Source organism: Carcharhinus amblyrhynchos, chromosome 12 (genome assembly GCF_965287045.1).
Source record: "Carcharhinus amblyrhynchos chromosome 12, sCarAmb.v2.hapA, whole genome shotgun sequence".
Classification (NCBI taxonomy): domain Eukaryota; kingdom Metazoa; phylum Chordata; class Chondrichthyes; order Carcharhiniformes; family Carcharhinidae; genus Carcharhinus; species Carcharhinus amblyrhynchos.
In genome coordinates this window covers 24,140,124-24,167,845 of record NC_137335.1, presented here as the reverse complement: position 1 = coordinate 24,167,845, position 27,722 = coordinate 24,140,124, and the positions used below count along the sequence as shown (strand labels likewise).

General features: G+C 42.1%; 1 protein-coding gene across 6 annotated transcripts in view; it reads right to left on the bottom strand.

Moving 5' to 3' along the window:
• Positions 1–27,722, bottom strand: part of agpat4 (1-acylglycerol-3-phosphate O-acyltransferase 4 (lysophosphatidic acid acyltransferase, delta)) — a 137,814-nt gene that overhangs the window by 64,074 nt on the left and 46,018 nt on the right. For all 6 annotated transcript variants that reach the window (XM_080200223.1, XM_080200226.1, XM_080200227.1 and 3 more), the window contains exon 2: positions 20,868–21,099. In XM_080200223.1, coding sequence (XP_080056349.1) covers positions 20,868–21,045 — 178 coding nt within the window. In that variant the 5' untranslated portion in view covers positions 21,046–21,099. The remainder of the gene's footprint in view (positions 1–20,867; positions 21,100–27,722) is intronic.

The window sequence follows — 27,722 nt, the reverse complement described above, 5'->3', positions numbered from 1 at the left end:
CATTCCAAATTTTAGAATAGATAGGCTTTCATAAATATTCTCATTGTCTTCCTCAATTAAAAGTTGTTAAAATTAGCAAAATTGCTTAAATGGCCAGTCTCCCCACACTGGAAACGTTCCATGACTTCTGCAAGGCAGCCTTGGTGTCTGTGTTATTTCTTTACACCATAATTGAAATATCTTAAAATGGCTGCTACTATGGCATTTTCGGCTCTTTTTCCCCCATTTTGGATGGGATTTTGTACAGGTAAAGAAACTACCCATGGGCCTACCCAGTTAGCAGAATGAAATGGAGCCTGGAAGATGCTTTGGACTATAGACCATTTTGGTGCTCGGAGTTCGGCTAGCATTATGTACTGTACTGCTTGTTCAATAACTGGATATCACAGCAGACTAAAAAACGCGTTGAAGGCTTTGAGGAGTGTCAAAGTCCACAGTGGATTCCTTCATCCCCTGCCTTGGGAGAACATTGTCTCCCACGCAGAAATAATTGGACCAGGATCTGCTACTCTTCAGCACGCAACTCCGACGCCATGCATAACTTCCAGCTCTGGTCTCTCTGCAGACCTGCAAATTTTTCAGATGCCTGTGCTGTTACAAAGCTTTTCTTCACACTCAGTCTGGTTAGATTGGTGTCACCACCGCTGCTACCATGCTTTATACTACTATTATAATTGGTGCACTGTGGTTTTTAGTTACAGGTCACACATGCCGATCTTTCCTGAACAGACCGTCGTATTACTCTGATTCTTGTTTTAAACTGGTTTATTAACACTATATTAACAGATTACATGAATGGATAAGGTGTTCCTGAATTCAGTATGTTTCATCTTCTCTATCTAGTGAGAGAGTCACGAAGACAAAGTCAAGCACATGACTGCCTGCTGTCAATGATGCATTATCTATATCACACATTAGCATATCTATTCTATTGTCTTATTACACCGCACTTACCAGGTCCTGCTGTCCCAACCTCTTATTTTTCCAACTATGTTACATGGGTCATTTTTCCCTGACACTGGTTAATTAAGGCAGTTACTCAACTAGTTTTGCCCCTTACTCCCCAAATATACCCGCTGCCCTCTATCACAAGTGGCAAATGTAACCTCTTAACAGACGGCAACAAGGAACTGTGTGCAAGCTTGGAGTTTGATAAACGGGGAAAGGAGCTGTTCATTCCCCTTCACCTTTTCTATCTTTTGCACCTTTTAAGATTGGTTCGTACTCAATAACAGGGAAAGCAGCTAGATGTTTGGTGAGAATCTGCAAACTGGATAAGTTCTACACTATCTCCAAGGTTTAAAAACAGTAAACAACTTGGTGGCAAACTTAAAATATATAAAAGGCACAATAAATTAACTGATTATTCGAAGCACATTAACAGCGGCAGGACAAGTGAGATTTCAAGACTGCGGCATGCAAAAGCTCCCAGGTAACACTGATACAAGACAAATGCAAAGAGATAAATGTTTGCAGCTTGAAAAACATTGGTTCAGAATCAGAACTGGAGGCTATGCAATCAAGGAAGGCAAGAGTTACCTGGATACTTTGTTTTGGAAGACAGCCATCACTTAGGATATGATCTTCTGGTTTGGGAAATGCTCAGGGGCAGGAGGGTGTGACTGCAGCTGAGACAGAGGATCCAGAGGGCAGGATTGTCAGCCTCTGCAGTTATCCAACGGGTCTGTCATTCTTTCAGCTTGTTTAGTCAAGAGTTAAGACTGCAGAATGGATGAGCTGACTGATTATAGCATCATGGTGCACAAAGCCATTCAACTGGGAGAGGGGATGTAGGAGGGGATGCAAGAATTTAGTGGCGGTAGAGGACAGTATAAAAAGGGTGGGGGGGAATTGACGCTATTCTCTAATGAGGAGCGAGAGTCCAGTCAGCTGTGTCGCATGCCTGGAGCCAGGGTTTAAGACATCTTCAGGGTTGTAGGGGAACTTACAGTACGAGAGGGAAGGATCCAGTGGTCGTGGTCCATGTAGGTAGCAACGACATAGGTAGGACAGGAAAGAGGTTCTGCAATAAAATAGAGGCAAAATACTGCGGATGCTGAAATTTGAAACAAAAACAGAAAAACGCTGGAATCTCTCAGGTCTTTTAGCATCTGTGGCGAGAGAATAGGGCCAAAGTTTTGATCCTGGATGACCCTTCATGAACTGAAAGGGGTTTTGAATATGGAGTATGAGGAGTTAGGCATCAAACTAAGAAGGACTGCCTCAAAAGATAATAATTTGTGGATTATTACCTGAGATAGATGCAAATCAGATTAGAGAGATGAATGCATGGCTCCAAGACTGGTGTGAGAGAAGTGGGTTCCAATTAGTGGGGCACTCGCACCAGTACTGGGAAAAGTGGGATCTGTACTTTTGGGATAGTCTACACCTGGACAATGCTGGAACTAATATCCTAGCAGGCCACACTAGAGAAGTGTAGTGTGTTTTAAACTGAATACTGGGGGCAAGGGAATAAATTTGGGAAGACACAGCAAGAGAGAAAGCTACTAAAGAATAAAGGATAATGCAGCACAGGAACAGGCCCTTCAGCTCTCCAAGCCTGCATTGATCATGTATTCCTAACTAGACCATCTGTTTGTATCCCTCTATTCCTAATCTGCTCATGTGGCTATCTAAATAAATCTTAAACGATCCTAGCTTGTCTGCCTCAACCACCTTACTTGGTAGTGCATTCCAGGCCCCCACCACTGCTGCATATCCATATTGAACCTTGCCCCTCTTACCTTGAGCTTGTGACCCCTTGTGTTTGTCATTTCTAACCTGGGAAAAAGCTTTCAACTGTTCACCTTATCTATGCCCTTCATAATTTTATAAAAACTTCTGTTAGCTCGCCCCTCAACTTCCATCTTTCCAGGGAGAATAACCCTAGTTTACTCAAATCTCACCTCATAGCTAAGACCCTCCATACCAGGCAACATCCTGGTAAACCTTTTCTGCACTCTCTCCAACGCCTCCATGTTCTTCCAGTAGCGTAGCGACCAGAACTGGACGCAGTATTCCAGATGTGGTCTAACCAACTTTCTATGTAAACTTCAACATCACATGCCAACTTTTATACTCTGTCCAATAAAGGCAAGCAAGTCATGTGCCTTGTTCACTACCTTTTCCACCTGTGCTGCCACCTTTAAGGATTTGTGGACATGCACACCCAGATCCCTCTGTGCGTCTATACTCCTGATGGTTCTGCCATTTTTTGTATAGCTTCCCTCTGCATAAGGTCTACCAAAATGCATCACTTCGCATTTATCTGGATTAAATTTCATCTGCCATTTCTCCGCCCAATTTCCCAGCCTATATCCTGCTGTATTCTCTGACAATGTTCATCGCTATCTGCAACTCCAGCAATCTTTCTGTCGTCTGCAAACTTACCAATTAGGCCAGCTACATCTTCTTCCAAATTATTTATATACATCACAAACAGCAGAGGTCCCAGTACAGAGCCCTGCGGAACACCACTAGTCACAGTCCTCCAATCAGAAAAAGACCCCTCTACTACTATCTTCTGTCTTCTCTGGCCAAACCAGTTCCTTACCAATCTAGCTAGTTACATACGACATAACAGCGCAGTACTGGCCCTTCGGCCCTCGATACAGCTGCAACATGACCTCACAGCTCCGAAATTCAATCCCTCTACCAATAAAAGCTAACACGCTGTATGCCTTCTTAACAACCTTATCAACCTGGGTGCCAACTTTCAAGGATCTATGCACATGTACACCGAGATCTCTCTGCTCATCGACACTACCAAGAGTCCTTCCATTAGCCCTATATTCTGTACTCCTGTTACTCTTACCAAAGCGAATCACCTCACATTTTTCCGCATTAAACTCCATTTGCCACATCTCAGCCCAGTTCTGCAGCTTATCTACGTCCCTCTGCAAACCATAACATCCATCCTCACTGTCTACAACTCCTCCGACTTTGGTGTCGTCAGCAAATTTACTAACCTATCCTTCTACACCCTCCTCTAGGTCATTTATAAAAATGACAAACAACAGTGGCCCCAAAACAGATCCTTGAGGTACACCACTTGTAACTGCACTCCAGGTTGAATATTTCCCATCAACTACCACCCCCTGTCTTCTATCAGCTAGCCAATGCCTGATCCAAACTGCTAAATCACCCTCAATCCCATGCATCTACATTTTCTGCAGTAGCCTACCATGGGGAGCCTTATCAAACGCTTTGCTAAAATCCATATACACGTCAACTCCCTTACCCTTATCCACCTCTTTGGTCACCTTTTCAAAAAGCATGATAAGGTTTGTGAGGCACAACCTACCCTTCGCAAAACCGTGTTGACTATCCCTAATCAATTTATTTCTCTCTAGATGATTATAAATCCTATCCCTTATAATTCTTTCCAAAACTTTGCCCACAACAGAAGTAAGGCTCAGTGGTCTATAATTCCCAGGGTGGTCTCTACTCCCCTTCTTGAACAAGAGGACAACGTTTGCTATCCTCCAGTCTTCTGGCACTATACCTGTAGCCAATGACGACATGAAGATCAAAGCCAAAGGCTCTGCAATCTCCTCCCTAGCCTCCAAGAGAATCCTAGGGTAAATCCCATCTGGCCCAGGGGATTTATCTATTTTCATACTCTGAAGAATTGCTAACACCTCCTCCTTATGCACCTCAATCCCATCTAGTCTAAAAGCCTGTATCTCAGTATTCTCCTTGACTACACTGACTTTTTCCTGCATGCATACCAACGACAAATATTCATTTAGTGCCTCTCCTATCTCTTCAGGCTCCACGCACAACTTCCCACTACTGTCTCTGACTGGCCCTAATCTTGCCCTAACCAATCTTTGATACTTGACATACCTACGGAAAGCTTTAGGGTTCTCCTTGATCCTATGCGCCAAAGTCTTCTCATGTCCTCTTCTAGCTCTTAACATTCTCTTTAGCTCCTTCCTGGCTAATTTGTAACTCTCCAGTGCCCTAACTGAGCCTTCATGTCTCATTTTTACATAAGCCTCCTTCTTCCTCTTCACCAAAAGATTCAACTTCTTTAGTACACCACGGTTACCTCACTCGACCACTTCCTCTCTGCCTGACAGGTGCATATTTATCAAGGACTCACAGTAGTGCTCCTTGAATAAGCTCCACATTTCAGTTGTTCCCAGCCCCTGCAGTTTCCTACTCCAACCTATGTATCCTAAATCTCACCTAATAGCCTCATAATTACCTTTCCCCCAGCTATAACTTCTGCCCTTCAGTATATACCTATCCCTTTCCATCACCAAGGTAAACATAACTGAATTGCGGTCATTATCACCAAAGCGCTCACCTACCTCCAAGTCTAACACCTGGTATGGTTCATTACCCAGTACCAAATCCAATGTAGCTTCACCTCTTGTTGGCCTATCTACATACTGCGTCAGGAAACCTTCCTGCACACACAAACTGGCAAAAACTGACCCCTCTAACGTGCTTGAACTATAGCTTTTCCAATTGATATTTGTAAAGTTAACATAACAACTACCCTGTTACTTTCGTACCTATCCAGAATCATTTTTGCAATCCTTTCCTCTGCATCTCTGGAACTTTTTGGAGGCTTATAAAAAACTCCCAGCAGGGTGATATCTCCTTTCTTGTTTCTAATCTTAGCCCATACTACCTCAATAGACAGGTCCACATCAAACGTCCTTTCTGCCACCATAATACTGTCCCTGACGAACAATGCCACGCCTCCCCCTCTTCTACCGCCTTCTCTGCTCTGACTGAAACCCGAAATCTGCAACAACCATTCCTGTCCCTGCTCTATCCACGTCTCTGAAATGGCCACAACATCGAAGACCCAAGCACCAGTCCAGGCTGCAAGTTCATCCACTTTATTGCATATGCTCCTCGCATTAAAGTATACACACTTCGACCCACCCACCTGCCAATACTCTGCTGCAACCTAAAAACCTTATCCATGACCTCCCTAGTCTCATCCTCCTGAACACTGGAGCTACAATTCAGGTTCCCATCCCCGCTCTGAATCAGTTTAAATCCCCCCGAATAGCATTGGCAAATTTCCACACCCCCCCCCCCCCCATCCCCCCAAGATATTAGTACCCCTCTGGTTCAGGTGCAGACCATCCCTTCTGTAGAGGTCCCACCTACCCCATTTTGTCTATCGCTAATGAGACTATTCAGTTCTAAATGTGTATAGATCCTATCTCTAAGGATCTTCTCCAACAATTTCCCTACCATGGATGTCAACCTCACTGGCCTATAATTACCTGGGTTATCCTTGTTACCCTTTTTAAATAATGGGACCACATTTGCTATCCTCCAATCCTCTGGGACCTCACCTGTGTTCAGTGAAGAAACAAAGATTTCTGTTAGAGGCCCAGCAGTTTCACCTCCTGTCTCTTTCTCAGTAATCTAGGACAGATGCCATCTGGCCCTGCCTATTTGTCTACCTTAATGCTTCCTAAAACACCTAACACTTTCTCCCTTGTAATTGCGATTTGTTCTAATGGGTCTACACATCTCTCTGAGACACCACCAATCAATCAACGTGTCCCTCTCCTTTGTGAATACTGACACAAAGTATTCATTTAGGATCTCACCTACTTCCTTGGGTTCCAAGCATTCTTTGTTCTTGAGGTCCGACTCTTTCTGATTCTAACGTATGTATAAAATGCCTTGGGATTCTCTTTAATCCTGTCTGTCAAGGACATTTCATGACCCCTTTTTGCTCTTCTAACTCCCTGTTAGAGTTCTTTTCTGCTCTCTCTGTATTCCTCCATTGCTTCATCTGTTTTTAGCTGCCTAGACTTTATGTATGCCTCTTTTTTCTTTTTGATTAGACTCTCAATTTCTCTGGTTATCCACGGCTCTCGAATCCTACCTTTCCTGTCCCTCCTTTTTACAGGCACATGGCTGTCCTGCACTAATATAGGGAATGATAAACAGACCTTACAAGAAGGGACAGAGTGTAAAAATCTAAGTGTAAGTCAGCAGGTAAGACTAGGTAGTACAAAAATAACAAAGGGCAAAACTAAAGCCTCTGTATCCAAACACAAACAGCATTCAAGCAACAGATGAACTGCTGGCGCACATAGAAATTAATAAGTACAATCTGATAGCCATTAGAGACATGGTAACAGGATGTCATAGATTGGGACCTGAATATTGAAGGGATGAGATATTTTGGATGGACAAAGTTTTTAAAAAAAATGATAATAGCTCATTAGAAGGGGATAACCCAAATTCAGGAAATCAGGATGTAGCAGCAGTTTGGGTTGAGATGTGAAATTATAAAGGCAAATAGTCAGTTGTGGAAATGCTGTACAGGCTCAATCAGGCAATATTTCTCAGATTTAAACCTCTCTATAATAATACTCAAATCCTAGGCAGAACCCAAGTAAACACAGATGCATTAATTCTGCTTAAACAATCATTACGTCTAAAATGAGTACTTATCTTGTTCCTCCTGCTACTAAATTTAAACATTTCCCAGACAAACCAGCACCCTGCAAACAGAGCTGAATTTTAAACATATCCCTTACAGAAAACATGATATAAATATACAATAAAGGAAGAGCATCACACTACAGTGGAGCTGGTCAGAAAGGAATGGGCTGTTTAATTTACATATAGATTAGAAAAGTCAGATGGGCAAAGGTAATGTAAATGAGGAGTTCATAGAAAGTTTGAGATAGTTTCTCAGAACAGCACGTTCAAGAGGTAACCAGAGAGCAGCTATGTGAGATTTGGCACTGTATTACAGAGTGAGATTAATCGATAACCCTACAATGAACTCACCCCTAGGTAGCAGTGATCATAATATGATTTGAATGAAATTCAACTTTTTTGGAAGAGAAGTGTGCATCCAAAATTATCATTTCATAAACTTAAAGACAATTGTGAGAGCCTGAAAGTAGAGCTAAAAGTGAACTGGCAAACATGCTTAAGGGATAGATCAATAGAGATTCAGTGGCAGACTTTTAAAGAAATAATTTAGAAAACACAGATTAGACACATTCCAATGAAAAAGAAAAATTCCGAGGGGAGGGTCATCATCCATGGTTAACTTAAAAAAAGCATACATTTGTGCAAAGTTGGAGGGCAGATCAGAAGATTGGAAAAATATGAACAAAAAATTGCAGAAAAATTGAGAGAAAAATTCTACAGAACGAGAAAGCTAGTAAATAAAGACATTTGAATGAGTATTAACAGTGTGCATTGGTCCTAAAGAAAATACAAATGAGGAAAGCATAATCAACCGAAAAAGAGAGCTGAGACAGTAGAGAAGGCGAAAAAAGTTGCAACGGCTTTGTATTCTCCTGCTGCATTTTCTCTGCTTCCCGATTTGTTGCAGCAGCCAAACAAATAGTTAAGTTGTGAATCAGTGGATATGTGCAAAACATTTCCAGAAACTGGTGTTTCTGGACAGGAGAGGTTATAAGTACATAGAAAAAGTACTTGTGGGCTCCATGGAATTACCTTAGAAGAACATGTCCTAGAGCATTTACACACAAGACTTGGGCCATAAATTAAAACAGGCTTAAGGAGATACATGATACTTGGAAATATAAATCACTGGATCTTAAAATTAATTTCTAAACTTCCTGCAGCTCTGTCCAATTATGATCAAGCCTTACTACACAAACTTTTCATAGCATTCCTTAGCTGTAATACCATAAGATTATCCAAGGATGGCTAACAAACTGAATATTGAAATATGCAAGAAAACCAATATGATTGCATAGTTGGTATTTCTGCCCAATATAAAAAAAGCCATTGCTTTCAACACCTCCCCCATAAATTATTTTCACGTGAGCTCAATGGCTTTTAGTTCCTGGTCTAGCAGTGCCTCAGCTTTAGAATTCTCATTCCAGTGTTCAAACACATCCATGGCCTTGCCTTTCCCATTTTTGTAACCTTGTTCAACCCTACAATCCTGTCAGGTCACTGTACTCCCAATACTGGCCTCTTGCACATCCCTGCTCTCCTTTCCATCTGAAAGCACAGCCGTCTGGCATAGCAAATAGGCCCCAAAGCTATGGAATTCTCACTCTAAACCTCTCCACTCCTTTCTCCTCCTTCAAGTCACACCTTAAAACCTAGCTCTTTGACGAAGTTTTTGTTCACATAACTCAATATACATGGCTGAATGTCAAATTTTGTTTGATGACATATTTGCATAATGCCTTTTAGGAACAAATTATAGAAGCATGAAATGAACACATTGAAAGACCACTCCACCTAGACTTCCAAAGATCTCCAAGCACACATACTCAAAAAAAATGCACAACTCTACTCACTTGTTCATAAATCAGTAGTTAATTTAGTTACTAAAAAAGGTGATCAATGACAAAAAACTGAACAGAATATCCCATCAATGCACTGAATTCAGTAGGTAAAAATTACATATTTAATTACATGAAATTATTTTAGGAAGCAACAGTTATACAGCCAATTCATGAATAAAAATTCCACGCTTAAGTTTTGTCCAAATCTCAACAACTGGGGGCAGGCAGATGGCTTCTAAACACACCAAGTGTTAATTTATTCCTAGAATCATACTTTTACTTGTTGTATGACAACCAATACAATTTCATCCAAAAATAATTATTAATTCAGGCTCCTTACCAGAGGGGTGTTATCCTGGTACTGAGACATCTTTACAACTCCTATTCTGTCAGTGAATAATGCATACCTAGCTGTCATTTTCTGCACACTATGAAGTGTCAGTGCTACATAAATGATATGCTTTATAAAATCTGAATGTTTCTTTGTCTACATGATTAGGATAATTACAAGTAGCAACACTCAGGACAACAGAAATCATTCATTAGCTCTAATGGCTTCACTAATTCACCTCAGCAATTCCATAGACAGCTCATTGCACTGCAGCATTTCTGTACAATGGCACATTGGAATGTCCTACAAAACACACTTAAGCAATTTTTGGAAACCAATAATACAGCTGCCAGTTTAACCTTGAAGGAATATATAATCTTTCAAGATTCATAAGCACCAAAGCACAATGAAAGAGCTGAAACTGCATCTAGTGCATCATTAAAGTAACATACATACTAGCAGCCAACTTCAAGCATGACCCATCTCTTCCTGCAGGTCAAACAATTACAAGGTCCTTTCAACAATAGGTTTTATTACAGAATCTGCAAACTATCCTGAAAAGACCTACACATTCATGTTCATTAGTAAAAAGGAAAATTCAATTACACTTCACAAATTGCAGTAAGGACAAACCATTTTCATAAGTTGAACTAACAAATTGTTAAAAGATCCAATTAGTTACAGTCTAATGTCACTACTTGGTCTGATAATTCTTACAGGAATCAAAGATATAAATCAACTCTTAGGCACAATGTGCATTACTGCAGGACGGCCTCAGAGAGAAAATAACCATCAGAGTGAACATTAAGGATATTTACGCAGTGGCAACGTACAAAGGACAAGTGGGTTGACAGAATTCATTAGTACGATTGTAAAGCTACTTCTGAACACTTCATGGGTGGGGTGTGAGTGGCCAGTATGGTCTCTTGCCACAAAGATTTTTTCTGAGGCATTAGCCACCTAATGCCTCAGGCTCCTCTCATCTCACCTCTTCTGAGTACAAGGCTTGTCTTACTTCACTACAACCCTACCTTTGACCCTTTCTCCTTTTTGATATTACAGAATGGTAATCAGATCTGTAACCTTCCAGGTATTGAAGTAACTTTAAGACTTGATTACCTGTAAAGACTCACACTTCAACCATTATCGCGTAAATTGAGTTTGTGTCTATATATGCCCTGCTTGTGGAAAACTCCTCACTCACCTGAAGTAGCGACACTCAAAAGTTTGTGCTACCAAACAGACTTAACCGCGTTGCGAGACTTCTTATTGTGCTTACCCTAGTACAACGCCAGCATCTCCACATCACAGGTGTTGAAGAACATGGAGACAATGTGAAGACAAACTGTCATCTAATTTTAGCTAATGGTCATCAGCTTAGATATTACGCTTTCCCATTCTTCTCACAAAATGTAAATTTCTCAACATTTTGCTCTCCTTTTGCACAATTTAACTAGTCAATATTTATTTGCAGCCTGTTTGCACCTTCCTCTGATCTTTCTTTCCCACTTAGCTTTGTATGAACTGCAAACTTAGATATAATAAAAGACAGCCCCTTCAAGTCAGTAATGTTCAATTCAGGAAATTCAGTGGTGAAGGATGATATTGGTACCAATCTTTACTCATATTTATTGACAATGAAATGTTGCAAGTATATACAATATATATCTCTTACCTTGTTTCAGTGAAGGCTCAATTAATGTCCTCCACCTCAATTAAACAATAGTACAATTAATAATTATAGAGCATCAACAGCTGAGCTCCAAGCACTGATCCTTGTGGCACTTCACTACCACACCCTACCACCCTAAAAATGACCTGTACTGTTTTCTGTCCATTAGCCAATCCCAAATCCATGCTAATCTATTACCCCAATTCCATGAGCCCTTTTCTTGTGAGAATCTCGTGTGGTACCTTAGTGAAGGCCTTCTGAAAGTCCAAATATATTAAGCCCACTAGTTTCCGCTTATCTGCTCAGCAAGTTAGACAATCAAAAAAAATGTTAATACATTTGTTAAATAGTTTCCCTTTAATAAAACTATGCTAACTACCCAATCATTTCAGCAAGTACCTTTAATAGATTCTTGCATTTTCCTTGTTACAGAGGCTAACCAACCTATAGGTCTCCACTCTTTTCTCCCCTTCCTTTTTGGAATATAGGGTTACATTTGGTTGTTTCAATACACACAAGCCAATGCTAAAATCTAGGCATTTCCAGAGGGTCAAACGTAATGTACAAAAGGATGTTAACGTTTGTGGAGAAAGTCAGAACCAGGAGCCATTAATACAGTGTAATCATTAATAAATCCAGAAGGAAATTTTGGAGAACCTCTGAGCCAAAAAGTGGAATTTGTTACCACATGAAGGTATTTTGCACTTAGAGAAGCTAAATAAACATCTGGTAGAGAAAGAAACAGAAGAGTAATTTGATGGAGAGAGGCTTGTTTTGAGCACAGACACAGCATGGACATGGAGGGCCAAACAGTTTATTTCTGGACTATTGGTGCTAACTGATATACAGTAACAATTCAAACCCACAATGGGGCAATTCTCTGGAAAAAAATTTGAAGTGTCAAATTTGCATAAAAACTGGGAGTTTTAAAAAAAAACACACTTTTAAATGGGAATTTCCAAATGAATCTCCCACACTGCACTGCAGAGTGCACTAGCATAAAAAAAATCCAAAAATCAGTGGGTGCGGCCTATTATCTTTAGAGAAGCCAGCAGCATAACATTGAGCAAGATACTGCGCACACGCCAATCTCCGCTATGACAGGTTGGTGAATATGCAGTGACCCTGCACTGCTGGCCTCCCAAACATGCCTGGTCCACCCCGACAACTCCCCCAAACCTCACCCCAAGCAGGCATCCACCCGACGGCCAGCCCTGATCGCTGGCCTCCCTCTCTGTCACTCAGCCGAAATGCAGTGTGGCAGCAGGAACGCCATCTCCACTGCACCCAGTGGCCCTACCCCTATCAGACCCTGCCCTGTGCCTGGTGGGCAGTGCCCATGTGCCCCAAGCACTAGCATTTGCCCCCTTGAGCAGTGTCAGGGAACCCAGGCAGCAATGCCCAGGAGATACCCCTCCGGTGCCTGACTCTCTGGGGAGCTTCAGTATAGCTCTCTGAAGTGAGGAGCAATACTAAACCACGCAAGAGTGAACCACTCCTGGCTGGGGTTGGGCAGTAGGGAAGAGACAAGCAGCCTGGAGCTTTCAGTCCCAGGCCCACTAATAGGATTTAAATTGTATGCAAATTAGAATCTGCTTATATTATGCAGCTCTGCGCCAAATTCTGGCACGGAACTGATGGCACTGGAAATCCGGCACTCAGACTCGGAGGCCATGCCCATAAAATGGCCTCCCTCTAGTCTCCTGGCCCGCTGCTCTGCAAAAGCAGCACAGCAAGATAAGAAATAACGAGGGCTTACAAGTACTATAAATTTAAAAGTGATTTTAATATTCATATAGATTGAATGAACCAAATTAGCAAAGATAGCCTGGACTGCGAGTTTACAGGGTGCATTCAAAACAAATTTCTTAGAGCATTATGGAGCCGACCGGGGGGGGGGGGGGGGCATGTTATTTTAGACCTGGTAATATATACTGAAACATGATTAATTAATGACCTCATGACAAAAAAGCCTCTAGGCAACAGTGATCATAACATGATAAATTTCACATTCATTCAGTCTGAGTGTGAGAAATGCAGGTATAAGACTTCTGCCTTGAGCATAAACAAAGACAATTACAACAGTATGAAGTCAGAGCTGACTAAAAATTGGAAAAATAGGTTAAAATGGCAGACATTTAAAGAGATATTTCATAGCTTTCAACAAAGATAGAATCTTTCTTCAGTAGAATACATCTGAAGGATACACAATCCATGGTTAATTAAGCAAGTCAACAAAATAAATTTGAAATAAATGCATACAACACTGCAGACTTTAGAGATAGGTCAGAAGATTGAAAAGAATATAAAAGCAGCAAAAGTATGGCTAAAATGAGAGAGAGAGAGAGAGAGAGAGAGAAAACTAGCTAGAAATATAAACAGATGAGTTTTTACATGCATATGTTTTTAAAAAAAAAGGTAAGTGAGCACTAGTTCCTTTGAGGACATGACTGGGGAATTGATAATGGGAAACAAGGAAGTGGCAAAGTATTTTGTATCTGTCGTCAAGTATAAGTCTGGAAATACGTCCCAAGAATAGTTGAAAATCAAGGAGGAAAAGAGAGGTAGGAACTGAAAAACTGATCATTTAGTAAAGATACTACTGTGACTAAAAGTTGACAAGTCTCCCAAGCCCAATGACCTGCATCCTAGCGCTTTAAAGAAGTGGCTGCAGAGATAGTACATGCATTGGTAATACTCTCCTGAAATTTGCTGGACTTTGGAAAGATCCCAGTGATTTGGAAAACCGTAAATGCAATGGGGCAATTCGCCCAAAAAAATTGTGTGTGTCAAGTTCCTATAAAAACTGAAGTTACTTTTCTTTTCAGTGGCAGTTTCTGAATGAACTTCCCATATTCCTATACACTGCAGAGCGTATAGCATAAATTGGTCCAAAAATCAGTGGGCAGGATCTATCTTGCTGGAGAGGCTAGCAGCACAGCGCTGAGCAGGTCATTGTGCACATACCAATCTGTCAGCGCCAAGATTGGCACATGCACAGTAACCCTGCACTGCTGGCCTCCCAATCGCTGGCCAGCCCCGCAACGCCGACCATGTGCTCCCCCTGCCCCTGATCCTGCTCTTTCCTCCTTCACCGCTCTCCCTAGCAGTCCCAATCCACCCCCCCATTAGCAGCCCCCCACCACAGTTCTCTCCCCCACCCCCCGGCCGATCCTGCTCTTTCCTCCTCCACCCCTCTCCCTAGCAGTCCCAATTCCCCCACCCCCCCCCCCCCCACCAAGGATTGCTGGTCTCCCTCCCTCATTTAGTCCAAATGCAGGGTGGTAGAGACCCCTCACTCACATCAATCACCCTCCCCAACCTCTTGGTACTATCCTATGTGCCCTGGGCATTGGCACTTGGCAATGCTGGGGGCCCAGGCTGGCATTGCCAGGCTAGGCTAGCAATGTCCAGGGGAACACCTTCCCTGTGCCCAACGCTCTGGGGGGCCTTGATTGCCACCCCTTCCCTCCAGCAAGGGCCCAGGACATACTAGCTGGCCCACTAATGCAATACAGAAGAAATGGTAATGAATATTCGCATAATGGCACTGGAAATCCAGCCGCTGGAGACCCGCAGAGGCCGTAGTGCCGAGGGAGCCTGCGAAATGACCTCCGCTTGAGTCTCCTAGCTCGCTACGCTACAAAAGCAGCGCAGTAGGATGGGTGAATCGCCCAACATCTCTATTCAAAAAGAGAGTGAGAGAAAGAAAATAGGAAACTATCAGCCTTTTAGCCTAACAAAGGTCATAGGCAAGATTTGAATCCATTATTAATGAAGTTATAACAGAATACTGAGAACATCATGTGATCAGGCAGATTTCAACATGGTTTTGAGAGAGGAAATTATGTCTGATTAATTTGTTAGAGTTCTTTGAGGAAGTAACAAGCATGGAGTATCCAAAGTCATCACTGCTGACATCAGAGCAGCATGCTCAGAAGTCAACCCACAGAAAGCAACTAGCCCAGGTGGCATATCCAGACCAGCACTCAGGTCCTGCATCCAGCTGGCAAGGATATTTGCAAACATCTTCAACCTCTCTTTACAATCAGAGGTCCCTATCTGCTTCAGGATGACAACCTTCATCCCAATGCCAAAGAAAAGCCAGGCAATGCCTTAATGACTATCATCCAGCAGCTCTGACAACCATTATGAAGTGCTTCGAAAGGTTAGCCATGGTACAAATCAATTTCTGCCTACGGTACTGCTGGATCCACTAGAGTTTGCCTACCGCCGTAACAGGTCACAGTAGATGCCGTCTCCCTGGCCCTACATAACAGTTAGGTAACATAAGAAATAGGAGCAGGAGTAGGCCATCTGGCCCTTCGAGCCTGCCCCGCCATTCGATAAGATCATAGCTGATCTGTCGTGGCTCAGTTCCACATTCCCGCCCTCTCCCCATAACCCTTAATCCCCTCTCTTATCAAAAGCCCATCAACCCGCGTCTTAAAAATATTTAGCGAGGCAGCCTCCACCACCTCAACGGGCAGAGAATTCCAGAGATTCACCACCTTTTGAGTGAAGAAGTTCCTCCTCAACTCCGTTCTAAACCGCCCCCCCTTTATCTTGAGGCTGTGCCCCCTAGTCCTACTGTCCTTTGAGCGGGAAGAGTCTCTCCACCTCTATCCTATCCATCCCATTTATCATCTTATACGTCTCAATGAGACCTCCCCTCATTCTTCTAAACTCTAACGAGTACAAGCCTAGTTTATTCAGCCTCTCCTCATAGCTCAACCCCCTCAACTCCGGCATCAGCCTAGTAAACCTCCTCTGCACTCCCTCCAAGGCCAAAATATCCTTGCGTAAGTACGTCGCCCAAAACTGCACACAGTACTCCAGCTGCGGTCTCACCAATGCCCTACACAGCCGCAGCAAGACCTCCCTACTTTTATATTCAATCCCCCTCGCTATGAAGGCCAGCATCCCATTTGCCTTCCTGACCACCTGCTGTACCTGCAAGCTGGGTTTTTGTGACTCATGCACAAGGACCCCGAGGTCCCTCTGCACTGTCGCCTGCTGCAGTTTTTCTCCACGTAAGTAATAATCCTTCCTACCATTATTCCTACCAAAGTGGACCACCTCGCACTTGCCAACATTAAATTCCATTTGCCAATTCCTGGCCCATTCGCCCAGCCTATCTAGATCCTTCTGCAGACTCTCCACACCCTCCGCAAAGATACCAATGTCAGACTCCTATTCATAGGCTACAGCCAAGCCTTTAACATCTTTATTCCTGGGAGATTCCTCTCCAAACCACAGCCTGAGGCTCACCTCCTCTTGCTGCAACTGGATACTAGACTTCCTAACCCACAGACCACAGTCAGTAAGGACAGAAAACAGCAGCTCTCCACAATCATACTCAACACTGGTGCTCCACAAGCTGTGTCCTCATCCCCGTACCACACTCCTTTGACTGCATGGCCAAGTTTGCTGATGACACCACCATTGTGGGTCAGATCTTAAACAATGATGAGACGCATGACAGGAAAGAGATAGTGAATATGGTGTACTGGTGCAACAACAATAATCTCTCCCTCAATTGTCAACAAAAATGATAGAGATAGTCATCAACTTCAGGAAGCAGAGTGGAGAGCACAGCCGTCTACACCAATGGATTTGAAGTAGAAATGGTCGAGAGTTTCAAGTTTCTAGGTGTCCATATCACCAATCTGTCCTGGTCCCTGCATGCAGATGCGATATAATCAAGAAAGCCCACCAATGCCTCTACTTTCTCAGGAAACTAGAGAAATTTAGCATGTACACTACAACTTCTACAGATGCACTATAGAAAGCATTCTTTCTGGTTGTATCCTATTCTGCCCAAGACCGCAAAAAACTACAAAGGGTCGTAAATGAAACCCGATCCATAACTCAAACCAGCCTCCCACCCACTGACACTGTCTATACTTCCCACTACCAGAAAAACAGCCAGCATAATCAAGGACCTCATGCACCCTTCACATACTCTCTTCCACTGGGGAAAAGATACCAACCAACCCAAAAACAGCTTCCCGCCTGCTGCCATCAGATTTTTGAGTGGACCTACGTCGCGTTAAGTTTATCATCCATTACATCCTAGCTATGACTGTAACACCATATTCTGCACTCTTTTTTCTTTCCTTCCCTATGTATAGTATGCTTTGTCTGTGTAGCACACAAGAAACAATACTTTTCACTGTATACCAACACATGTGGCAATAATAAATGATATCAATTGATAAAAGGTGCAAGTAATTGGATTCCAAAAAGGCACAAGTGCCACATAAAAGGTTATTACACAAGTATTTGTGGTGTTGAAGTTAACATATTAGCATGGATGGAAGATTTACAGAAAAAATAACCAGAAAATCATTTAAATGGAAAGAAACAATGGAATCTATAGTACAGAGGAATCCATGTCTTAGTATAAGCATTACAAAAACCTAGCATTTTAGGTACAGCATGTTATTGGGATTGCAATTAGAACAAATTATAAAGTAGGGAAGTGTTGCTACAGCTGTACGGAGTATTGGTGAGAGCAAACCTGGAATGCTACTTCTAGTTTTGGTCATCTTGGTGATATAATTGACAGGTCATGAATGACTTGGCAAGTGATATAATTGTATTAGAAACAGTTTAGAGAAGGCTCACTGGGCTGATGCTTGGGATGAAGAGGGTGTCTCGTGAAGAAAAGTTGAGCCTAAAAATACCCTATAGAGTTGAGAATGAGGAATGATCTGAAACCAAAAAGATTCTGAAGGCAAGGTCCATGCTGGGAGGACGTTTCCCATTGTGGGAGAATCTAGAACTACGAAGCATGGTTAAAAAAAGGAATCTCTCATTTAAGATAGATGAGAAAGAATTTTTTTTCTCCCGAGGATTGTCAGGCTTTCAAACTATTTTCCCCAAAGCAGTGGAGATTGGGTAATCGAATATATTGAAAACTGAGTTAGATGGATTTTTTAATCACTAAGGGGGTCGAGGGTTATGCAAGACAAGCAGAAAGTGGAGATAAGGCTACAATCATATCAGCCTTAATCTTATTCAAAAGCAGAGCAGACACGAGGGGCCCAATAGCCTACTCCTGCTCCTACTTGTCTTGTGCTGTTACAGATTGCCCACAGCAACTCATGAATCCAGTCTTGGGAACTTTCCAAATTACCCCATTTGGAATTGTGTTAGTGGCCCACAACACAATGAAGGGCACCCTCAGTCTGAAGTTGAAACTTCATCTCCCTTTGGGGGCAACAAAAATTAATTATACCATTTGCTTTCCTAATTGCTTGCTGTACATGCATAATAGCCAGAATTCTCCAACCTTGACTGTGGCTGGGACTCTCTGGTCCTGCTACTGTGAATGGAGATTTGGTTGACATTCTTGCTATCAGCAGTAGCAGGGTGTGCAAGACTGGAGAATCCCAACCAATAACTTTGGGAAATCTTTGTATTTAAAGAGACCTGGGTATGAATCACAATCTCCCACCATTCAAAAATCAGCTTTATTTTTCCTACTAAAGTGAATTACCTCATACCTCCAAATTCTTCCACGTTCTTGTCCACTTACCCAACTTGTGTATATATCTCTGTAGGCCCTTTGCACCCTTCTTGCTAATTATTTTCCGAATTCAACTTTGCATTGTCAGCAAACCTAGAAATACTACACTCAGTCCCCAAGTCATTAGTACAAACTGCAAAATAGCAGAGGTCCAAATGCCAACTCTTGAATCACTCGGCCAGCTGCAATCTGCCGAACCAAAAACGTCCCTTTATTCCTACACTCAGCTTTGTCCATTAGCCACTCCTCAATCCATGTTAATATGTTAGCCCCAATCCTATAAGTGTGAATGCAGTGTGATAACTCATGTGACACCTTATCAAATGCTTTTTACAAACTTAACTACACTACATCCTTTGATTCCTCCAAACCCATCCTACTAGTTAAATCCTCGAAAAATTCTAAGAGATTTGTCATAACAATTTCACTTTCATAAATCTGTTTTAGTTAACACATCCCTAATATACTGATGTAAGGACCTACTGTTCCCTATTTCCTCCTTTCTAAAATAGCAGAGTTATGTTTGTTACCATCGATCCAAACCTTGGGAACTACCTTAGAAGCCAAAGGGTTCCGGAAGATCAAAACGAATGTATCCATCATCTCTGCGTTTGCCCATTTTCAAAAACCTAAGATATAGATCCTCAGGTTCAGGGGATTTAATTGCCACTAATTTCCCCGGTACCATTTCTTTATACTGATTTTGCTAAGTTCCTCAATCTCTCTAGATGCTTGATTACTCACGTTTATCCATTATTTAAAAAGGGGCCTAGGCAGGAATAGTTTACTAACCATCACACTGCTAATTCCATGGCTGGCTGCCTACATTTCCTAATTCAGGAACCTACTACGATTCAAATTTTAATGTTCTCAGGAATTCATAATGTTTGCAACATTACATAAGGCAGCATGTGACATGCTGCAATGTTGATCTTCGGATTAGAAAATGACAGTAAAAAAAAAGCTATTTTTAAAGTATCCCAGACTCTAACAATCTTGTCAATCTGCAACAAAATACCCCAAAATACATCATCAATACAGTGTCTTTTAAGGACATGGTGCAGGATTTTTTACTACTCAGAAGTCTTTTCACTCCTCCACCCACAAGTTTCCAAAACAACTGAGCAATGTTTCCTTCATTTTTTTAAAAAAAGTTTAACATACAAATATATCCCAGTTTGTAGTGGAACGAAAACAACTAAGAGCCCATGATTAAAGCTATTCCGGAAGCCAACTGACTGTCAATAATTTCAGTTCTTTATTTGCCGAGGCTGGCACAGTGGCAAGCACTGCTGCCTCAGAGCCAGGGACCCAGGTTTGATCCCCAGCTTGGGTCACCATCTGTGTGGAGTCTGCACATCCTCCCCATGTCTGTGTGGAATTTCTTTGGGTGCTCCAGTTTTGTCTCAGTCTGAAAGAAAACGCTAAATTCTCACTCAGTGTACCCAAAAAGGCGCCGGAGTGTGGCAATTAGGAGAGTTTCACAGTACCTTCATTGCAGTGTTAATGTAAGCCTACTTGTGACTCTAGCAAATATAAAATTTAAAACTAAACTTGAGTTTAGACCAGTGCCTTCAGATCTGGTGAGAAAAAATAGCTTGTGAGGACAGAGGAAAGCGTAGCATGATTGATTTCAATCTGGAGACAATTTTGTTTCATGTTTGGAACTGATGAATTTTTTTTTGAGGATTGCACAGGAGGTCATACTGTTTAACTACATCACCTTCAGTAATCTTTCACTTAAAAATACTAAGCCTCAGGATTTCAAAGCTTTTTGAGCAGACTGTGAATTTTGTTTCCAAACACAAAATAAAGATCAATTTGCATCCTAACAATAAATTTGTCAATATGTAAACCAACAGGGCAACATACACTTCAAAAATACAATTCACACAATCAGAACTGCAATATGATATCTCGATGAAATTACTTGGCTCCCCAAGCTGGTTCTTTTCCCAAAAAGTCACAATGTCAACTGACTGTGCAACAACGGCCATCCAATTCCACACAGTTAAAATAGACCTCAATCACAGATTTGAATAAATGTTTCCTTACGGCTGGCAATGCAATATGCCAATCTGCAATTGATTCGCCTGTAGAGCTGCTTGTTGATTGGCCATATTATCAGGGTACACAGCTGAAGGAAGTTGATGATGAGTCCAGTCACTACAAAGATGTAGCATATTAGAAGGTGGCAAATGAACTGAGATTTCAAGAAGGCTATGATATCCATTGCTTACAAAGCCTCCAATATATCCACGAAATGTCCAGAGCTCATAAAGAAAATCTGCAACACAAAGACATATCATTAGATATTGACAGTGACTGGAATTAATTTGAAAAAACAAACATCAATTAGACTACAATTCAAAGTTTTGACAGACAAAATTCTCTTTTCCTTAAAATGCAACTTTACTAGAGACACAAAAGCCAAATACTTAATATTAACAGTTGGTGCTTGGCTAACATGATAACACCTCAAAATGGCCAATGCTAGGAAATTGCAACACTGTTAGGCAGCTTTGTTCAAATCTAACCATCCACCTTTGACATTTAATGGCATTACCATCATTGACGTCACCAATGTCAATTCACCATCAACATCCTGGGGATTACCATGTACCAGAAACAGAACTGGATCAATCACACAAATATTTTGGCTAAAAGAGCAACTCAAGCAGCTGGGAGTTCTGAGCCAAGATACTCACCTTCTGATTACCCAAAGCCTGTCCACCATCAGGAGTGTGATGGAAAACTTTCCACTGGCCTGGCTCAAATAACATTCAAGAAACTCGACTTCATACAGGACAAAAGGAGCCTGTTTGACTGGCACCCCATTCACCAGTGAAGCAGTGTGGCAACAGTGTGTACCATCTACAAGATGCACTAAAGAAACTCACCAAACCTCCTATGACAGCATCTTCCAAACCTGCTACCTCTACCAACCAGAACAGTCTTCACCAACTTTTTCACTTGGACGGAGGCACATTTCAACTTCTTCCTCACTCAAGGGGCTGATGAGCAAATTTTTGCCAAGATTTGGCACAACATTTAACACGAATTTCATAAAAAACAATGTCAAAGCAAGAGCATTTAATAAAAATGACTCAAAAAGTACCAAGCAGCACAGTTACCCAATAAAACTTTTTTTGCCTTTTCACTCAAGAAGCAATGCCAGAAACAGACAGACTAGACCCAAAGTCATGGGGACCAGGTAAGAGGTGGGTTTAACTAACACTGAGCTTGCATTCATCTCTGGTGGCACACGCACTGTCCATACAATTCCTACAGTGCAGAAGGAGACCATTTGGCCATTGAGCCTGACCGACAACAATCCCACCCAGGTCCTATCTCTGTGACCCCATGTATTGGCCCTTCTAATTCCCCTGACAGACAGGCCAATTTAGTATAAAAGTGAAATACTGTGCGGATGCTGGAATCTGAAACAAAAACAGAAAGTACTGGAAAATCTCAGCAGGTCTAACAGCATCTGTGGAGAGACAATACAGTCAATGTTGAGTCAAGATGACCCTTTGTCAAAACTACATTTTAGCAATGGCCAATCCACTTAGCATGCACATTCTGGATTGCAGGAGAAACCAGGACACCCAGAGAAAACCCATGCAGACACAGGAGAGTGTGTACATTCAACATAAACAGTCACCCGAGGCCAGAATTGAATCTGGAAGCCGGTCGTCCATCAGCCTGGGTATTCTCCTCTACTTGCCTACTTCATGGATAAGTTTTTAGGGGAAAGAGGGAAGGGTGCATGCATGTCTGGCTCATTCCCAGTCTCAGGGTTCTTGTGCTCACCGACTCACTCAGACTCCCCACAAACTCTGTCACTGGATCAAAATCCTGGCACTCCCACCGAACAACATTGTTCACGTACCTACATCACCTGGACGAAAAGTGTGTCAAGGCGGTAGCTTAGCATCATTTTCTCAAAGGCAACTACAAATTGGTAGTAAGCGTTGGCCTAGCCAATAAAATCCACATCCTGTAAAATCTCCCATTGACCACGTTCTTCGCTGTGCACTTTTTCATAATCTTTTGAATGTTCTGTATATAAACACTTTTTCTGAACCGTAAGCTGCACCATTGAAATAGGTCCAGTAATAATCAGCAGTTCCGATAATGTACTTGAAGATTAATGTTTCCAATCATTGTTAGACACATTTCTGAAGGTGTCATCAAATGATCTCATCTCCATCAGTTTGGACCCTACCAATGTTTACCCAACACACCCAGTCTTATAATGTACCGCTTTTCCATATTAAGCATAGAGTTAGCTATTTGACATAATAATTCTTGACTGTCAAACAGCCAAATTTCCCACTTCCAATATTTCAAGTGATAAAAGAAAGTTCTCAAAGAAATCTAAACGTACAGTTTTTGTTAAAGATCCCATGATTTTTCACCCAAGTTTGCAGCAGTGTCCAAACTACATATCATCCTGACTCAGAACTATATTGCCATCTTCTATCACTGGCTCAAAACCCTGGGAATTCCATCCCTAACAGCTGTGCACGCGTGTGTGTACCTACCCCACAGACTGCAGCAGTTCAAGATGGCAGCTCACCACCACCTCAAGGACAGTTAAGTATGGGCAATAAAAATGCTGACCTAGTCAGCAATGCCCACATCCCAAAAAGTATACCAAAAATCTTATTTACATTTTTGACAACAGCCAAACATTGGCTTTATACAATGAAGGATCCATGTATTGTGACTCAAAATTCATTTTCAAATTTATATTCACCAAGTTTCCCATTCCTGTAATTCCTTTGTCTGTTCCTTATTCCAAAAGTGCATTAGTTTACATTTGTAAATATTAAACTGCATGTGTGTTCCCACCACTCCTAAACAATTAAGTTCTCCTATAAATTCTATCCACCCTACTTTAATGAAATCTACAAATTTTTAGATGCTCTGCCAAGTCTTCCATTACCTTGGCATTGACAATGATTCCAGAAATTTATTTGGCCTCACTGCCCAAATATAGTAGTTACACAAATGTCCATGTTCCCTGTAAAATAAGAATTTGATATTTGCTATTCTCCAGTACTTTAATGTTTGCCCTTCTCTAGCAAACCCCTAAGCACCTCTGCTTGTGGTGTTGCTATGTCTTCCTGTAATTCTTGGGTGTACCCTATTTGGTTGAGTTTTTAAATAACAAATCTTATTTGCATATCTAGCTGTCAAATCACTGGAAATGTTTGTTTTATTACACATCTCCTTTTGACTCAGAGCATCCATCTGCTATGTTTCATACTGTTTTTCTTCCCATCTAAATGGTGAAAAAAAACTGTTCTAATATTTTGGCTATGTTACAGCTGCAGCAAGACCTCCGTACTTTTATATTCAATCCCCCTCGCTATGAAGGCCAGCATCCCATTCGCCTTCCTGACCACCTGCTGCACCTGCAAGCTGGGTTTTTGCGACTCATGCACAAGGACCCCGAGGTCCCTCTGCACCGTCGCCTGCTGCAGTTTTTCGCCACGTAAGTAATAGTCCTTCCTACCAAAGTGGACCACCTCACACTTGCCAACATTAAATTCCATTTGCCATTTCCTGGCCCATTCGCCCAGCCTATCTAGATCCTTCTGCAGACTCTCCACACCCTCCGCACAATTTGCCTTTCCCCCAATCTTGGTGTCATCAGCAAATTTCGACACCCTGCACTCGGTTCCCTCCTCCAGATCATCTATATAAATGGTAAATAGCTGAGGCCCCAGCACCGACCCCTGGGGCACCCCACTAGTCACCAACCGCCAATCCGAATAGCACCCATTGACCCCCACTCTCTGCCTCCTATTTGACAACCAATCCTCTATCCACGCTAACACCCTACCCCCAACTCCATGTCCCCTGACCTTCTGCAATAACCTCTTGTGAGGTACCTTGTCAAACGCCTTCTGAAAATCCAGAAAGACCACATCCACCGGCTCTCCTCTATCCACTGCCCTAGACACATCCTCATAGAACTCCAGTAAATTTGTCAGACACGACTTCCCTTTAATGAAACCGTGTTGCGTCTGCCCTATCAAGCAATTCCCTTCAAGATGCCTCGCAATTTCCTCCTTAATGACGGATTCTAACATTTTACCTACCACAGACGTTAAACTAACCGGCCTATAATTCCCCGCCTTTTGCCTGGCACCCTTCTTAAACAACGGCGTAACATTAGCCGTTTTCCAATCTTCCGGCACTTCCCCGGAATCCAGCCACGTCTGGAAAATAACCACCAAGGCATCCACTATAACCTCCGCCATTTCTTTCAGAACCCTCGGATGCATTCCATCCGGTCCTGGGGACTTGTCCACAATCAGCCCTTCCAGTCTGTCGAGCACCACCTCTCTAGTAACAGTAATGTCATTAAGACCCTCCAGTCCTACCACCTTTCCATCGCTAACACCCGGCAAATTATTCACGTCCTCCTCCGTGAAGACAGAAACAAAAAAGTTATTCAAGACCTTAGCCATATCCCTATTACTTACGTGGCGAAAAACTGCAGCAGGCGACGGTGCAGAGGGACCTCGGGGTCCTTGTGCATGAGTCGCAAAAACCCAGCTTGCAGGTGCAGCAGGTGGTCAGGAAGGCGAATGGGATGCTGGCCTTCATAGCGAGGGGGATTGAATATAAAAGTAGGGAGGTCTTGCTGCAGCTGTATAGGGCATTGGTGAGGCCGCAGCTGGAGTACTGTGTGCAGTTTTGGGCGCCGCACCTGCGCAAGGATATTTTGGCCCTGGAGGGAGTGCAGAGGAGGTTTACTAGGCTGATACCGGAGTTGAGGGGATTGAGCTATGAGGAGAGGCTGAATAAACTAGGCTTGTACTCGTTAGAGTTTAGAAGAATGAGGGGAGATCTCATTGAGACGTATAAGATGATGAATGGGATGGATAGGATAGAGGTGGAGAGACTCTTCCCGCTCAAAAAAGACAGTAGGACTAGGGGGCACAGCCTCAAGATAAAGGGGAGGCGGTTTAGAACAGAGTTGAGGAGGAACTTCTTCACTCAAAGGGTGGTGAATCTCTGGAATTCTCTACCCGTTGAAGTGGTGGAGGCTGCCTCGCTAAATATTTTTAAGAAGCGGGTTGATGGGTTCTTGATAAGAGAGGGGATTAAGGGTTATGGGGAGAGGGCGGGAAAGTGGAACTGAGCCACGACAGATCAGCCATGATCTTATTGAATGGCGGGGCAGGCTCGAAGGGCTAGATGGCCTACTCCTGCTCCTATTTCTTATGTTCTTATGTACAAGTCAGGTTGGATACTTCAAGGCGTTCTATGAAGCTCACCTGACTTGTAACATTTCATATTGAATTTGGCTAGGGTGAGCATGAGAGGTTTAACTCCGGGTGTGATTCAACTGACCAATGAGGAGCTTTTATCAGAAACAAAGTTTAATTAAGAATACTGTTGACATGTATAGTAAGACAATTAGCAAGAACTTTTAAGTTACCAACAAGAAACACAACAATCATGATAACGTATAACTCTTAAGGAAATATCTCTAAATTTGCTCCAAAACCAACATCCGATACTAAAAACCTTCCAAATAAATACAATACAGCATAGGTTAATGCTCACTTGTTACAGGAATCCCAACTCCTGGGTTTAATGCTGGAAATCCCGTGAAGGAAGGGCTGTAATTGAATCTGTTTCCCAAAACACAGCTTCTTAAAAAGAACAGGGAGAGAAAGAGGCTACTTCATGGATTGCTGCTAAACCGCTTCCAACAGAAATTCCAAAACAAAACAAAACCCTATCACCTGACTGCCATAAACGAAACTGAAAGCCCTATCACCTGACTGACAGCTTAGCGCTACCTCCCAGTAACATCACTGAAGCTGTAAGCTGCATGATTTTTTAAAAAAACCCTTTCTTAAAGGTACTCACATGACAGCTATTTACATCTTCACTAAACTTGACTACAATTTCTTACGATCTGGAATTCTGGTTTTCATTTTCTTTGTTGTGCATTTAAAAATGGTTTCTCAGTTCTTTATATTTTTGAGTTCAATTTGATAATTTATTTGAAGCTCAATTATTTGCTTTGTTACCCAAGTACATCCTATTTTTCCTACGTATCCTTGTTACATAATCAGCAACTGCCTATTCAGTTATCGTAAAAAGTTCAGGTGCCAAATGTTAAAAATCCAAAATAAAAATATACCATGAGCAGCATGGAGAGAGTGGTGCACTGTTGGAGGTGTTGCCTTTTAGAAGGGATATCAAGTTGATGCCTGCATTCTCAAGTGGTGTGAACAATCTATAGCACTATTTTGAACAGCACAGGAATTACGGCCATGGCCAAGAGTTACATTTTCAACCACAAGATCAGATTATCTAGTCATTTTTTTTTCTAAATTGCCACTTCCTCTGTGTTCAAATTGGCTGCCACATTTTATACAATCCAACAGTGGACACTGGCAGCCAAGTGTTTCAAGGCATCCAGTGGTCATGAAAGATGCTATACAAATACAAGTCTCTCTTCCTCTCCTCATTCCCTCACCATCATCTTAAGACCTTTTGGCTTTCCTTTACAAATCCTCAATACATGTACGAATTCTATCTTTGCTCTTTACTGCTAATCCTGCCTGTAAATCTTTCTAGATCTCATTACTGCAGGAAGACAATAACACTATTATCTAAAGCTGCCTGGCTATCTCATTCCTCTTTAAATCTCCCATTTCCCCTTCTCCCTACCTTAAAACCACATTACTTTATCTTCCCACCTCTTTTCACTCCAAATTAAGTAACCTCAAGTCTGAAGTAAAAATGATTGATTTCCATTTTCATTGCTACGCTCAGGGGATAGTGGAGAACAACTTCACCTTTGAATGCCTGCCCAGCCACTTTCCATCATATCTAAAACAAAAAACCACACATGTTTGTGACCTTTCACAC